The sequence below is a fragment of the Lepidochelys kempii genome, chromosome 17 (assembly GCF_965140285.1).
Source record: "Lepidochelys kempii isolate rLepKem1 chromosome 17, rLepKem1.hap1, whole genome shotgun sequence".
In the NCBI taxonomy this organism is placed as follows: Eukaryota; Metazoa; Chordata; order Testudines; family Cheloniidae; genus Lepidochelys; species Lepidochelys kempii.
The window spans coordinates 249,744-266,123 of NC_136396.1; the positions used below are offsets into that span (position 1 = coordinate 249,744).

Genomic DNA, 16,380 nt, shown 5'->3' on the forward strand with positions numbered 1-16,380 from the left:
AATAAGCACTCCAGAATAGAGACAGTTTTACTATATGCTTGTAGTACCGTGGGGTGGGGGGGGACACACTATAGTCCAGGGGCCACATCTGGCCCTTCAGATGTTTTAAGCTGGCCCTTGAGCTCCAGCCAGGGAGTGGGGTCCGGGGCTTGCTCGGGTTGGGAACCGTGGCCAACTGAAGCTGCAGGGGCGGCGCCTGCGGACGGAGCAGCGCGCAGAGCCACCTGGCCGAGCCTCTGCGTAGGAGCCAGTGTGGGGAACATACCATTGCTTCCGGAAGCTGCTTGAGGTAAGCGCTGCCCAAAGACTGCACCCCTGCCCCCTCCCATACACTGACCCCCTGCCCCAGCCCTGATCCCCCTCAGTCCCAGCCCAGAGCACCCTCCTGCACCCCCAACCCCAGCCCCACCCCAGAGCCAGCACCCCCAGCCAGAGCCCTCACACACACCTCTGTACCCTAACCCCTTGCCCCAGCCCGGAGCCACCTCCTGCACCCTGAACTCCTCGTTTATGGCTCCACCCCAGAGCCCTCACACCCGCCCGCACTCCAACCCCCTATTCTGTGAGCATTCATGGCTCTCCATATAATTTCCATACCCAGATGTGGCCCTCAGGCCAAAAAGTTTGCCCATCCCTGTTGTAGTAGCACAATGGGGCCGCAATCCTGAGCACACTGCTGAACTCTACTGTAATATAAATAATCATTACATACAAAACCTATGTTTAGATTGCAAATTAAAGCACTTGAAAGTTAAAAAATGCCAGATTAATAGTTGCCTGTACACTTAATTCTGCCCCATCATGTGCACTGAGTAAGGGACAGGTCCTGAGGGGAAAAAAATAGTATGTGATCACAAAGACTATGCGAATGAATACACACGAGGGGAGAGAGAAAACTCCCCTTAACCCAAATGCTCTGCTCCAGTAGCTCCAGGTGTTCCCAGTACAGTGTCCACAACTGCTGCTACAGGGACACAAGCCTGGCCTTAGGAGGTATATGGATGGAGTTACTTTGTCAGGATGCAAACATTTTCCCCAAGGCTTAAAAATGAGAGAGAAGAAAATTGTTATTTTCAATAGTTTATATCTCAGCAAAAGCTAAATGGAATTTCCTGGGTCAAAGAAAAGCCACTTCCCTAACCTGAGAGTATCCCCACTGCCAAATATCAATGATCTGCTGTGTAGAATGGAGGCGCTAGAAATTCTCAAAGAAAATGTCACAAGAATCCTCTATACGGGAAAGTGTTACGCAACCTAGGGGTGCTACCCGCTCCCCTATAAATCAACTGAGAGTGCAAGATGATGATAGCCAAAGTGTGAGACACTTTGAGCCTCATCCTGCCTCACTGAAGTCAATGTTCTGTTCATTCCCTCTGAAGCATCTGGCACTGGCCACTGTTAGAAGACAGAATACTGGGCTAGATGGACCCAATATGGCTGTTCTCATGTTCCTAATTGGAGTTTTGCCATTGACTTCAATTAGGCAAGATTAAGCATTGGACTCAGCTCATCCCTTTGACCTACTTGGGGAGAAAAGGAAAGAATCAGAAGTTTGAGGGTTTGGTTCAGCTGGATCAAATTTCCTGTATGGCTAGAGGTAAAAACAAAAATGAATAGATTAAATTAAATTAAAAAAATAGAAAATAGAAAGCTCTACTGGTTTATGTTACCTGGATCATTGAAGTTCATCACTGTGAATTGTGAGAATGCCACTGCTAATTAAAACAAATGGTAAAGAGAAGCTTCTTCAATTATGGGGGTGCCACTTGGAGTTACACATGCTGCATGATAAATGAGTCGCACAGGTGAAACACGACAGCTGCTCTTCATAGTGCCAGTCTCCCCTTCAGAATTCTCAGTTATAGCACTGGCAGCATATACTCTCACTTCACTGCTTCCAGACTGCACTTTTCCCCCAAATATTAGCAGGGGGAAAGGGAAGTATATTTTTTCTTGTACACAATGTCATGAGGGAAGGCTGAGGGAACTGGGCTTATTTAGTCTGCAGAAGAGCATGCGGGGGGATTTGATAGCAGCCTTCAACTACCTGAAGGGGGGTTCCAAAGAGGATGGAGCTCAGCTGTTCTCAGTGGTGGCAGATGACAGGACAAGGAGCAACAGTCTCAAGTTGCAGTGGGGGAGGTCTAGGTCGGCTATTAGGAAACACTATTTCACTAGGAGGGTGGTGAAGCACTGGAATGGGTTACCTAGGGAGGTGGTGGTGGAATCTCCATCCTTTGAGGTTTTTAAGGCCCAGCTTGACAAAGTCCTGGCTGGGATGATTTAGTTGGTCCTGGTTTGAGCAGGGGATTGGACTAGACGACCTCTTGAGATCTCTTCCAACCCTAATCTTCTATGATTCTATGGTAGCACAGTCTAGTGGTCAGAACAGAGGACTAAGTTAGGACTACTGGGTTCTACTCCCTACTCTGCTACTGACTTGCTGTGACATCTTGGGTTAAATCACTTAACCTCTGTGCATCTATCCCTCTCTTAAAATGGGGATAATATTGCTTACCTACTACAGGGCTATTGTGAGACTTACATATTTGTAAAGTACTTTGTATATACTTGATACTGGTAGGTTTTCCTATGGTTCTACAGAAGAGTAAATGTATTCATGTAGACATCCTCTGCCATCCTAACATAGTACTGGCAAGGCATTGTTGAGAGGAAGCTCAATACAAGAGATACTGCTTCGGGGGGAGAAAGTTCACAGGTACACTCAGTTTCTGCTTGTTATAGTTTTTTATGTCTGGCTGAACGATTTATATTTTTTCATTAAATTTATGATGGCATCAAACAGGCTAATGTGTTAAAATGCAACAACTGTGTTACACACGTGAAAATATACCTCATCTATTTAATATCAAATATTTATAGTACAGTACGAGTCAGAGGCCTCAAATAGGATCAGGACCCCACTGTGCCGGGTGCTATCCAGACACTTATGGAAACATGTTCCCTTCCTCAAATAGCTTACAATCCAAGGGGAAAAAAAAGCTACTGCGAAGGATGGGATGGGAAGAATAAAGTTACCATTAAACATACACAGTTTTTAGATAAATAAACAACATTGTGCAATTCCTCTTCCAATAACTATAAACAAAATACCAGTTGTTCACCATTACCCCTCGGAGCATCATTAATTGGCAGAAATGGGACTGGAGAAGAAGCTAAAAGACTGAGTACTGTGCATAATGGGCTGCCTAAAAGAAGGTGCAGAGACATTTGTATGACAAGCTAACATGATGAAGCTTGTATCATTTGCAGAGCAGGGGAGACAGGAGAGGTGATGCGATAAGAGACAAGAGTGAACACGCAGGGAGGGGCAGAGATGTGAAAGGCCTTGAAGGGAAGGAAAAGAAGCTTGTACTTGATGTCTTGAAATGAACAGTGGAAGGATTCAAAGGGTGGGTGGCGAGGGAAGAGTTCAGAGTTCCCGTGTGACAGGCAAGAAAGAGGATCTCAGCAGCTGCGCTTTATATGGATGGGAGAGAAACAATGTGGGTGTCAGGGAGTTAATCAAGGGGGGAGATGAGGAGGCCTAGACCCAAAAAAAAGAAAGAAAAGAAAAAGAAAAAGAAACACAGATTGTAAGCTTTTTGTGAAGGAAGCAGCAGCAAGATTTGGGCACCACCTGGATGCTGGGGCAAGAGAGTCAGAAGTGACCCTCCCCCCCAACTTGGGGCCTGACTGACAGGAAGAGTAGCAGAAGCACTTATATAGATATGGTGGCAGTGGCTACTGACATTTTTACTACCCTATATTATCTAGACAGTTCTGAAAGGATTACACAAAATGGTGGCTAACATACCAGTGGCTGCTGGCGCCTTATCTGCACTAGAACTCCTACCAGTAGAACAGCATGGGTGGGAAATTTTAGGGTAAAGGTCTAGCACAGATGTAGCCTTTAGGTTACAGATGGAGCCAACAGCCCCCATTTCCAGCTTGTCACAGCAAGCCTTTCTTGAAGTCAGCAGCATGGAATGAAGGGAATCTGGCATCAGCACATGTGTGTGCGCATGGTTCATGCACTCAGGGGTGGAGGGCTGACTTTAATCATACTTTCCACAATGGGGGAGGAGTGGCAAAGCACAGTAAGCTGATGGGCGTTTTCTGTGTGTTCAGAAATTCCTCCTGTTTGACTTTATCCCAGCCATCTCTGGTTCCCCTCCAACAATATATATTGGAGGGGGAAGGGAAGAAAGAGCACACATGGATGAAAAATCAGATGGGGGAGTCCTCCACATTCCCAGGATTCCTTTTATATGTAATAGGCAATTCAAGGAGAGCACAGTTGTCTGATGGTCTTACAAATTCCTCATTCTGGGGAATTATTGGGATAGAAAATGGCTCAAGATCAGCCACGTACAAACTTAATCCCTTCTGTACAGTTTAAACCAGAAAACCTATTGACTACTGTATTGGCAGTAACCTTTGAAAGCAGATAAAAAAAACAGACTCAGTGCCTTCTACATAGGTGTGGGGGCTGCAGAGTCAAACACTTCAGCAAATTTAGCTTGGGCTCTGTGTAGAAGTAGTCACTTGGAGGCTTTATTTTATGCGATGGAATAAACAAAACCTAAATCTCGCAAATCTTAAACAATACAGTCAAAGTCTAGAAAACAGCTAATCAGCACTTGCTTTCCAAACAGATGGCCAAGCTCAGTGATCATTTGTGTCCACCTATGCGACCCCAGGCTCTCTAGTTGTCTTACCCCTACTACTAGGGTTGCCAACTGTCTAATCCAGGGGTGGCCAACCTGAGCCTCCGCACTTTGAGCATGACTTAATGTTTAAATTCAAGGTGAGACAGATTATAAAGGTGACCTTCCATTACAGATTTCTAAACGTTTTCAGTTGCCCTATTATTCTGAATCTTCTATCTCACAGGGGTTGAATTCACTGGGCAACATTTGTATAGTGCATTGAAAAGTATCTGTTGTATACATGCTGATTATTATTATTGACCTTGATAAACACAGTGGGTGCAAGGGTGAACCACACGTGGTCTCTAAAGAGAAAATATTCTGCTAACACAGAATGACAAAGAAAGAAACAGTTAAGCAGAAAAAACAATAAACCACTCCCTGTTAACCTTCCCTCCTTGTAGAGAACAAAATAAAAGAGTGGTCTGCATTGCCATCCAAGTTCTAAGAGACAGACATAACTTCTGGCAGACGGATCTGTAGGCATTTCTTCCCCTCCCAGTACACAGAAGCAGCAATTCTGAACTGTTTGCAAGGTCCTTGGAACAGAAGACAACCTGCTATTGAAGACTGGAGATAGCAGACAGAACAAGGTTTTTCTGTCTCTAATTTAAAGGATTCTATGGAAATTCTCAAATAACCTTTACTATCTCGGACTGTACAATAATCTTTTATTTTTTAAAACTGCATTGTTGGTCACAGCAACAATTGCTACAACTAGAAAACTTCAGCTGCAGAAACATAGCTTGTAATGTCCCACTGTTTAGTGTTTTAAATATATATCAGTTACTGTTTTAAACAGAAAGTTGATTAAAGAATGGTGCTCTGTAATTTGTGAAATTGCACATTTTAGTTATGAAAATTAACAAACACATCTGGCTGTTGAAAGTTATTTCCCTGAGTAAACACTGACTCAGTGCAGAACGTACAATATAAGATTTATTAGTAACTATTAGCAAGTTTAAAAAAAAACCCAACTCACTGCACTACACAGAGAAATATTTCAAAATGGAAGAGAATTTTCCCCTATTTCTGTGGTTTGCAGCTATTCTGTTTCAATGGAATTTAACTTCTTAGGAGATTAAACAGACCAGGGTCTCACTATTAGATGCTATAGGAAACTGATTTATCTGAATTTTTAAACTTTGAAGGACAATGACTAGTATAGGTCAAACATCTGAATTTTCATACTTTTCTGTCCTCTACTCCTGTCAGGCACTCTGGTGTTGAAATGTGTCAGTGCATACACTTCCTTCTTTGACAGAAACGTCCCGTTTAAGTTAAAGAGAAAGTGGTCATGAAAACTCCAAAGACAACTGTTAAATTCTTAGGCCTGGTCTACACTTGGGGGGGGCGGGGGAGAGAAAGAGAGAATTGATCTAAGTTACTTAACTTCAGCTATGTGAATAACGTAGTTAAAGTCAACATACTTAAATCTACTCACTACAGTGTCTTCACTGCAGTGAGTCGACTGCTGACGCTCCCCTGTCGACTCCGCCTGCGCCTCTCACCCTGGTGGAGTACCGGAGTCACAGATCGCTCGGGGGTCGATTTATCGGGTCTAGACTAGACGCGATAAATCGACCGCCGCCGCATTGATTGCTGCCCGCCGATCCAGCGGGTAGTACAGACATACCCTTTATTTCTTTAATGGAAATAAAGAATACAATTGAATTTTAAAGTCAGGTAAAGCCTTGGGACACTTGCTGCTTTCAAACTCTGTTATGTTTGTTTAGATAACTTCGTTCTTTTTACCTAAATGGCCAAATACACTTAGGGGCAGATCTTCAGCTGGTGCAAAGTGTGATAGCTCCATAAAAGTCACAGCAACTCAATATTTGTGGGAAAAAAGGCCTTCCTGAACTCTAAACATCTCTCCAAAGGCTGTTCAGCTGTTACAAACACACATTATCATAAAACAACAGATCTATACCCAATGTTGCCCTTAATGAGGGTCAAACCTTGGGCTACATGCAAGAATACTGTTGCTAAATGAAGACACTCAAATACCTTTCCTAAACTGGTGACAGAAAGGTTTCATCCACACTATGGCTGAAATAATCATTTTATAACCAGTGAGAGGTCTGGTCTCTTTAAACACCTACAATTTACAATATTTAGCATGCATCCAAACAGCAGGTTGTCTGCCATCATAATTGCCAAATAAATTGCCACAAGCACTCCTTTTCTTTTTGCGAATACAGACTAACACGGCTGCTACTCTGAAACCCAACATAATTGTGTTTGTGTGTTCACTCCTAGCATTCTGTCTTCCTAGGAAAATCTTTTGCAGTGCCTCCGCACCAGCTGCCCATGCCAAAAACCAGCTGCCCATGCGCCAACTCTGTGAGTGCTCTGGGGCTGGAGCATCCACAGGGAAAAATAAGCAGGTGCTCCACACCCACCAGCAGCCAAGCTCCCCCGCTTCCACATTTGGCGGCACTTAGGACTTTCCAGGAGGGAGGGGGAGAGCTCAGGGGAGGAGGTGGAGAAGAGGCAGGGACTTGGGGAAGGGGTGGAATGGGGGTGGGATGAGGGCAGTGCCGGGGCAGGGACAGGGGCATTGGGGGATCGAGCACCTATGCCAAAAAATATTCAGGTTTTTTTCCAGACAACTTCCACTTTCTGCCTAAGATTAGAGGATTTCTTAGGCAAAACCCCTAATCCTTTGCCACAGAAGTCACAGTGTCTATCTGGTATCCTGGAGGTTTTCCAGTCATCGCAAGCTGCTGCTTTTTCCACTTCCTTGATTTTAGTGCCTAGAAGCCAAGCAGGGCAGAAAGCAGCACCCCAGCTGCATCCCAAGGTGCCACCTGACAAGAAGGCAGAGGCAAGTACTACAGTTTGTGTTCATACATTGCTGAATTGAACTACAGGGAGGGCAGAAAATGAGCCAGACTGAGCTCTGTCTGCTGATGGGCCAGTGTTCTGAAATCCAAACTGAGAGTGATCAGTTGGGACACTTGTCAATTGCCAAGTGCACTTTATGAATGGGTGTGTGAAATGAGCAACTGTCTCACAGAAGAAAAGCTACCTACGACAAAAAGAAAAGGAGTACTCGTGGCACCTTAGAGACTAACCAATGTATTTGAGCATAAGCTTTCGTGAGCTACAGCTCACTTCATTGGATGCATACTGTGGAAAGTTTAGAAAATATTATATACACACAAAGCATGAAAAAAATACCTCCTCCCACCACACTCTCCTGCTGGTAATAGCTTATCTAAAGTGATCACTCTCCTTACAATGTGTATGATAATCAAGTTGGGCCATTTCCAGCACAAATCCAGGTTTTCTCACACACACACCCCCCCCCACACACAAACTCACTCTCCTGCTGGTAATAGCTTATCCAAAGTGATCACTCTCCTTACAATGTGTATGATAATCAAGTTGGGCCATTTCCAGCACAAATCCAGGGTTTAACAAGAACATCGGGAGTGGGGGGGGGGGGGCAGAGTAGGAAAAAACAAGGGGAAATAGGCTACCTTGCATAATGACTAAGTCACTCCCAGTCTCTATTCAAGCCTAAGTTAATTGTATCCAATTTGCAAATGAATTCCAATTCAGCAGTTTCTCCCTGGAGTCTGGATTTGAAGTTTTTTTGTTGTAAAATAGCGACTTTCACGTCTGTAATCGCGTGACCAGAGAGATTGAAGTGTTCTCCGACTGGTTTTTGAATGTTATAATTCTTGACATCTGATTTGTGTCCATTTATTCTTTTGCATAGAGACTGTCCAGTTTGACCAATGTACATGGCAGAGGGGCATTGCTGGCACATGATGGCATATATCACATTGGTGGATGTGCAGGTGAACGAGCCTCTGATAGTGTGGCTGATGTTATTAGGCCCTGTGATGGTGTCCCCTGAATAGATATGTGGGCACAGTTGGCAACGGGCTTTGTTGCAAGGATAGGTTCCTGGGTTAGTGGTTCTGTTGTGTGGTATGTGGTTGCTAGTGAGTATTTGCTTCAGGTTGGGGGGCTGTCTGTAGGCAAGGACTGACCTCTCTCCCAAGATTTGTGAGAGTGTTGGGTCATCCTTCAGGATAGGTTGTAGATCCTTAATAATGCGTTGGGAGGGGGGGGTTAGTTGGGGGCTGAAGGTGACGGCTAGTGGCGTTCTGTTATTTTCTTTGTTAGGCCTGTCCTATAGTAGGTGACTTCTGTGTACTCTTCTGGCTCTATCAATCTGTTTCTTCACTTCCGCAGGTGGGTATTGTTGTAAGAATGCTTGATAGAGATCTTGTAGGTGTCTGTCTCTGCCTGAGGGGTTGGAGCAAATGCGGTTGTATCGCAGAGCTTGGCTGTAGACGATGGATCGTGTGGTGTGGTCAGGGTGAAAGCTGGAGGCATGTAGGTAGGAATAGCGGTCAGTAGGTTTCTGGTATAGGGTGGTGTTTATGTGACCATTGCTTATTAGCACTGTAGTGTCCAGGAAGTGGATCTCTTGTGTGGACTGGACCAGGCTGAGGTTGATGGTGGGATGGAAATTGTTGAAATCATGGTGGAATTCCTCAAGGGCTTCTTTTCCATGGGTCCAGATGATGAAGATGTCATCAATATAGCGCAAGTAGAGGAGGGGAGTTAGGGGATGAGAGCTGAGGAAGCGTTGTTCTAAATCAGCCATAAAAATGTTGGCATACTGTGGGGACATGCGGGTACCCATAGCAGTGCCGCTGATCTGAAGGTATACATTGTCCCCAAATGTAAAATAGTTATGGGTAAGGACAAAGTCACAAAGTTCAGCCACCAGGTTAGCCGTGACATTATCGGGGATAGTGTTCTTGATGGCTTGTAGTCCATCTTTGTGTGGAATGTTGGTGTAGAGGGCTTCTACATCCATAGTGGCCAGGATGGTGCTATCAGGAAGATCACCAATGGACTGTAGTTTCCTCAGGAAGTCAGTGGTGTCTCAAAGGTAGCTGGGAGTGTAGGGCCTGAGGAGGGAGTCTACATAGCCAGACAATCATGCTGTCAGAGTGCCAATGCCTGAGATCATGGGGCGCCCAGGATTTCCAGGTTTATGGATCTTGGGTAGTAGACAGAATATCCCAGGTCGGGGTTCCAGGGGTGTGTCTGTGCGGATTTGATCTTGTGCTTTTTCAGGGAGTTTCTTGAGCAAATGCTGTAGTTGCTTTTGGTAGCTCTCAGTGGGATCAGAGGGTCCAGCGAGAAACTGCTGAATTGGAATTCATTTGCAAATTGGATACAATTAACTTAGGCTTGAATAGAGACTGGGAGTGGCTTAGTCATTATGCAAGGTAGCCTATTTCCCCTTGTTTTTTCCTACCCCCCCCCCAAAGACATTCTTGTTAAACCCTGGATTTGTGCTGGAAATGGCCCACCTTGATTATCATACACATTGTAAGGAGAGTGATCACTTTAGATAAGCTATTACCAGCAGGAGAGTGGGGTGGGAGGAGGTATTTTTTTCATGCTTTGTGTGTATATAATAAGATCTTCTAAACTTTCCACAGTATGCATCCGATGAAGTGAGCTGTAGCTCACGAAAGCTTATGCTCAAATACATTGGTTAGTCTCTAAGGTGCCACAAGTACTCCTTTTCTTTTTGCGAATACAGACTAACATGGCTGTTACTCTGAAACCTACCTATGACAGCCTTCCTTGGCGAAAGTGTTCCCTATCACTCTAGAGACCAGCACTCTCTGGCAGATGATTTTGGTATGGGGAAGACTATTGGACTGTGTAAACTGCAATAGAGAAAGAAAAGGAGTACTTGTGGCACCTTAGAGACTAACCAATTTATTTGAGCATGAGCTTTCGTGAGCTACAGCTCACTTCATCGGATGCATACCGTGGAAACTGCAGCAGACTTTATATATACACAGAGAATATGAAACAATACCTCCTCCCACCCCACTGTCCTGCTGGTAATAGCTTATCTAAAGTGATCATCAGGTTGGGCCATTTCCAGCACAAATCCAGGTTCTTTTTTACTGAAAAGTACTCCTTTTCTTTTTGCGAATACAGACTAACACAGCTGTTACTCTGAAACCTGTCAATAGAGAAAGAGTTACTGACCTGAGTGACCAAGGTAACTAATGCCCCTGAAACAATGGACGGCAGCCTTGGAAGAATAGAGAGGCTTTTTTTTGCCACCTGGTCATGATATACGTGACACAATTACAACAAAGACTGCTGGAGTTCTGTCCACCAGTAGCTTCTCTCATAACACAAACTTTGTCAGTGTTTTCATATTAACACCTAACTTTGCTGTCTCAGCATGTCTGTGTCTACATTCTGGAAAATCTGGGCAGCTATCCCACACTGCCTCAACAAAGGAAAGAGTGCCCAGAGGACATAGCCAATGCATTCCGGAACGTCCTACAGCAGACAGAGCCAGGAGGAGCAATCAATCCCGTTACTGAGGCACAATGAGGGTGATCCCAACACTCCATAACATAAGAGTGTTATGCTTTGTTACCCAAAGACAACTACATACGAACCTAGACCACTGGAAAGGGTGAGACAAGGTTAGCTGCCATGGTTACTATCACTATGTTTGTGATTGCACACAAATCATGTTTAGAGCCTACCATGTCACTAACCGGTTACAAAAAGTTAAAAACCATAGCGTGGACAGGGCTTAAAGAAAAGACAACTAACCAGACAGGGGACAAAGCAAGAAACCTAGAGAAAGACACTTTGCTTGACTTCAGTCTACATGTCCTGGTTTGTTATAGAATGCAGACACATTACATTGTGAAGAACGTCCAGTCCCAAATTACTGTACACAAATAGTAATTCTGCGTAATCTCAAACACAGGTTTCCAAACATGAGATTAACATAATTTTAGTAAGGCACAAAGGTGGGTGAGGTACTATCTTTAATATATACCAACTTCTGTTGGTAAGCGAGAAGTTTACAGAGAGCTGTTCTTTAGGTGATTTGAGTGAGTGAAGCCATGTTATACACTGGTTTCACTGCAACTACATTTCAGCTGTATATAAATATGGTTTTAAACTGTGATTGTCTGCCACATAAAGACAGGATCTCAGAATGCCAATCTCAGCGCTCACACCAGTATGGAAAGTTTCCTCAAGGTAGTAAGTTTTGCTGTCACCTACTGAGAGAGAGATTAAAGCAAGTGCCTCTACCTCTTTCTCTTCAGTGACATACTGGAATTTCTATCCCAAACATCAGCCTAACCTAAAGGAGACACTGGCTGTTTTGGAAAGTGCCAATCATCTTCTCATTCTTCCAAATGGGGAGGCAAGGTGCACTAGATTTTCAAAATTTTCCATGCTGTGACCCATTACAACAGGAAAAAAAAAAAAAAATTCAGACCCTCCCGTCTAGCCATAAAAGAGCAGGGATATAGCTGGACCAGTTCACAACTCCCAGGCTGAGAAACCATGAATGGACTGGAAATCAAGACTTGGGTTCTATCCCTGGCTCTGTTATGGACCTACTGGGTGACGCAGCCTTCACCTCTGTTTCCCATCTCCACTAGCGCTTACGCTGGCGTAATTCATGTCACTTGGGCGGTGAAATATTCACACCACTGAGTGACGTAAGTTTTGCAGACATAAGTGGTAGTGCAGACATCGCCCGTGCAGAGTAAGGCTATCACAAAAACATAGGGCTGTACCCAAGTATCTAACAGTGAGGGAGGGAAAAAAATAGCCAAGCACTAGATGTGAGAACAATCCACTCTCTCCAGATTGCTCTGATGCTATGCTTACCTCTAGACACACTGATTGCCCCAGCAATCAGAGAACTTTACTGAGTCAGTCCAAAGACACTAAAAACTAAAAGCATTTGTCATCTATCTGTAGCGACGGAGGGAGTTGCCCACCCCCAACCAAAGCCTTATTAACTACAATATCACAACGTTGTCCATACCAGTTCCCAGACTCATTTTCTTTTTGCAAACTCATAAAAATACAAAAAGAAAAGGAGTACTTGTGGCACCTTAGAGACTAACCAATTTATTTGAGCATAAGCTTTCGTGAGCTACAGCTCACTTCGTCGGATGCATACTGTGGAAAGTGTAGAAGATCTTTTTATATACACACAAAGCATGAAAAAATACCTCCTCCCACCCCACTCTCCTGCTGGTAATAGCTTATCTAAAGTGATCACTCTCCTTACAATGTGTATGATAATCAAGTTGGGCCATGGCCAACCAGGGATAGTCAATTATTTTTTGAAAAGGTTCAAATTTCTTGGTCAAGTATACTCAAGGTCCAGACTCCAGAAAAAATAATAAAAATAAATAATAGAAAAGGAGTACTTGTGGCACCTCAGAAACTAACCAATTTATTTGAGCATAAGCTTGGAGTGAGCTGTAGCTCACGAAAGCTTATGCTCAAATAAATTGGTTAGTTTCTAAGGTGCCACAAGTACTCCTTTTCTTTTTGCGAATACAGACTAACACGGCTGTTACTCTGAAATTTATAATAAATAATAATTATTATAAGTAAATAAAAAGATGTTGGGGTCCATTCAAAGGCATCAAGTAGTCTGGATTTAGCCCATGGTCCGCCTATTGACTACCCCTGCCCTATACGACACAGATTTCACGGGGGAGATCAGTGTTTCTCAGACTGGGGGTCCTGACCCAAAAGAGGGTTGCAGGGGGTCACAGGGTTATTTTAGGAGGGTTGCAGTATTGCCACCCTTACTTCTGCATTGCCTTCAGAGCTCAGCGGCCAGAGAGTGGTGGCTGTTAGCCAGGCGCCCCGTTCTGAAGGCAGCGCCCTGCCAGCAGCAGCACAGAAGTAAGGGTGCAATACTGTACCATGCCATCCTTCTGCGCTGCTGCTGGTGGCGGCTTTGCCTTCCGAGCTGGGCTCCCAGACAGCAGCAGCTGCTCTCCAGCTACCCAGCTCTGAAGGCAGCACTGCAGAAGTATGGGTAGCAGTACTGCAACCCCCCCTCCACCCCCACCAACACTTTTATGGGTCAGGGCCCCCACAATTACAACACAGTGAAATTTCAGATTTAAATAGCTGAAATCATTAAATTTATGATTTTTAAAATCCTATGACCATGTAATTGACCAAACTGGACCTGAATTTGGTAGAGTCCTAATTATGACTGTGAAGTGGGCAGCATGGCGCAGCAGCAAGGCACTGAACTGGGAGCCAGGACCCCGGATCCTATTCTCAGCTCTGACACTAACCTGTTGTGTAAATCTTGGACAAGATGTGCCTCAGTTTCCCCATCTATAAAATAGGGCTAATGATACCAACCCTCTTTTGTACAGTGCTTTGAGATCCGTGTATGCGAAGTGCTAAATAAGAGTAAAGTATTATTATTCCAACATAGTTTAAGAGCCTTGCAGAAAAGAGCATTTTGTCACCAAGGCACACAATGGGAGCCATACAAGTACCTAAAATAGATATAGACAGACAGACACACACTCTTTAGGATAATGAATAAACCAAAGCTCTTAAAATTACAGGCCATTACCACCTTTGTTACAGCAAATGCATAATCAGCTTCTTTCTTCTGACTCAGCCACACCCTTCTCTTAATCATTGCTCTAGATTATTTTATTAACCTGCTAAGACTCACACCACCATCCTGAAGAACAGGTCTTCTTGGGGTCTTCACTTTGTTTTAATTAAAACAATTTAGGGTGTTACAATATATACGGAATAATAATAAAAAAAATTTGCAACATTTTGGAGTGAAATTTTTTGCTGATTATCTGAGGAACATACCATGATCTCTACTGAGGTTAATTTTTTAAATTCTACACGGGGAGTTTTAAAAAATTAACCAAAGCATTCTCAATTTAGGAAATGGTAGACTGGCAATTCTGCCCTTTGCATTTAGCTCCATACCGTTTAACGGTCAAAGGAACAATATCTTTCATCTACAGAAGTTCACTCTCAGCTTTCATGTCTATTACCCAGGAGCACCCATTCCTAAAGCACAAAACTCAATAAAAGAACACATTATCTTGACACAAAATACGCATTGTACATACCTGGGAAGAATCAGGTGAACACACACACACACACACACTTATTTTGTGAGTAAGTATCGGTATAACTATGGACTGGGACACGCTGGCTGGCTCTCAGCAGCCTCTTGTAGGCTCTCACACGCAGAGAGACAGTATATTCCCCTCCTTCGGGGGGCAGGGGGTGAAGTTACGCACACACAGGGACTCGCTCGGGGTAAGGGTTACACACACGCCGCCGCTAACTCCTCAGTAAACCCCGCTTATTCTCTCGCCTTAAAATGCAGAAAGTGAAACTTCGCCGCTGGGTCCCTCCTTTCCATTCAGCCTTTCCGAGGACCTTGGAGCCTCCCAGGATCACCAGCGCTGGGGCCTGTAAGAGGCGCCGCTGTCTCCTCCCGGCCGGGCGACGGGGGCTCTGCGCGCAGAACACCCCCCGTCTCGCCTGGGGATCGGGCCCGCCCCGCGCGGGAAGCAGGCTCCTGGACCGCCAGGGCCGGAGGGTCTCCCCGCGAGCGTGTCACGGCCAGCCCCCCGTCCGAGCCTGCGCCCTTCTCGCTCCGGAGCAGGCCCGAGCTCGGAGCATGCGGAGAGCGCGCGGGGAAGCCGCTGCCCTCGCTCCGCCCTCAGGGGCTGCCCGGCTCCCAGCCCGGAAATGTGGGCAGCAGCAATTCACGACGGCGGGGGGCCCTGTGGACACAAACCACCTCCCCGCTAGCGCAGCACGGGGGTGCTTCGCTTTCCCGCCGAGTCGAGCCCAGGCCGGCGGATTCTCGCCTTCAAGCTCGCCGAGTCGGTGCTGGTTTTTAACACGCTGTGGAATGTTGCATGGCAGAAGTCAGGAGTGGCAAGGAAACAGCATTAATGCCTGTCTGAGACCCACCCATCCCGCCTCACACACCTTCCTTCTCGGACTAGAGCCTGCCAAGAGATGGATCCCCTTCCAGACCATAGGGTATCAGGCTTGGAAGGGACCTCAGGAGGTCATCTAGTCCAGGCCCCTGCTCAAAGCAGGACCAATCCCCAATTTTTGCCCCATTAAATGGCCTGATCAAGGATTGAACTCACAATCCTGGATTTAGCAGGCCAATGCTCAAACCACTGAGATATCCTACCTTCCCTCCAACCCGCCAGTTCTAGCTCTTGCCACCTTAGCGGCAAAGAAAGAACTTGTTACACTGGACATGCCAAATACAAATCTGGACAACAGGGGCTCTTCTAAAAAGTTAAGTTCAATTAATCAAAATAATCTCCACTAACCAATCATCCTCATCCTAAACTAGACTACATTTTACACAGTAAAAAGGGTAAATAGTATTTTTCAGTTCACCTCATACAAGGACTATAGTGCAATCTCTTTATTCTTTACAGAACTGCACTCAAAAACAAAACAATGTAAAACTTTAGAGCCTACAAGTCCACTTTAGAGCCTACAAGTCCTACTTCTTGTTCAGACAAACGCTGAACAAACAAGATTGTTTACATTTACGGGAGATAATTCTGCCCGCTTCTTATGTACATCACCTGAAAGTGAGAAGCATTTGCATGGCACTTTTGTAGCCAGTATTGCAAGGTACTTACATGCCAGTTATGCTAAACATTTGTATGCCCCTTCATGCTTCAACCACCATTCCAGAGGACATGCTTCCGTGCTGATGATGTTCATTCAAAAAATAATGCATTAATTAAATTTGTGACAACTCCTTCGGGGAGAATTGTATGTTTCC

General features: G+C 44.9%; 1 protein-coding gene across 3 annotated transcripts in view; it reads right to left on the bottom strand.

Moving 5' to 3' along the window:
* MYO1C (myosin IC) overlaps window positions 1-16,380 on the bottom strand; it is a 119,068-nt gene that overhangs the window by 89,948 nt on the left and 12,740 nt on the right. Inside the window, exon 1 of one of the 3 annotated variants that reach the window (XM_073315957.2) lies at window positions 14,929-15,266. The exons of 1 other annotated variant lie outside the window; for it this stretch is intronic. In XM_073315957.2, the coding sequence (XP_073172058.1) occupies window positions 14,929-14,976 (48 nt within the window). In that variant the 5' untranslated portion in view covers window positions 14,977-15,266. One more of the 3 variants, XM_073315959.2, reaches the window with a different exon arrangement.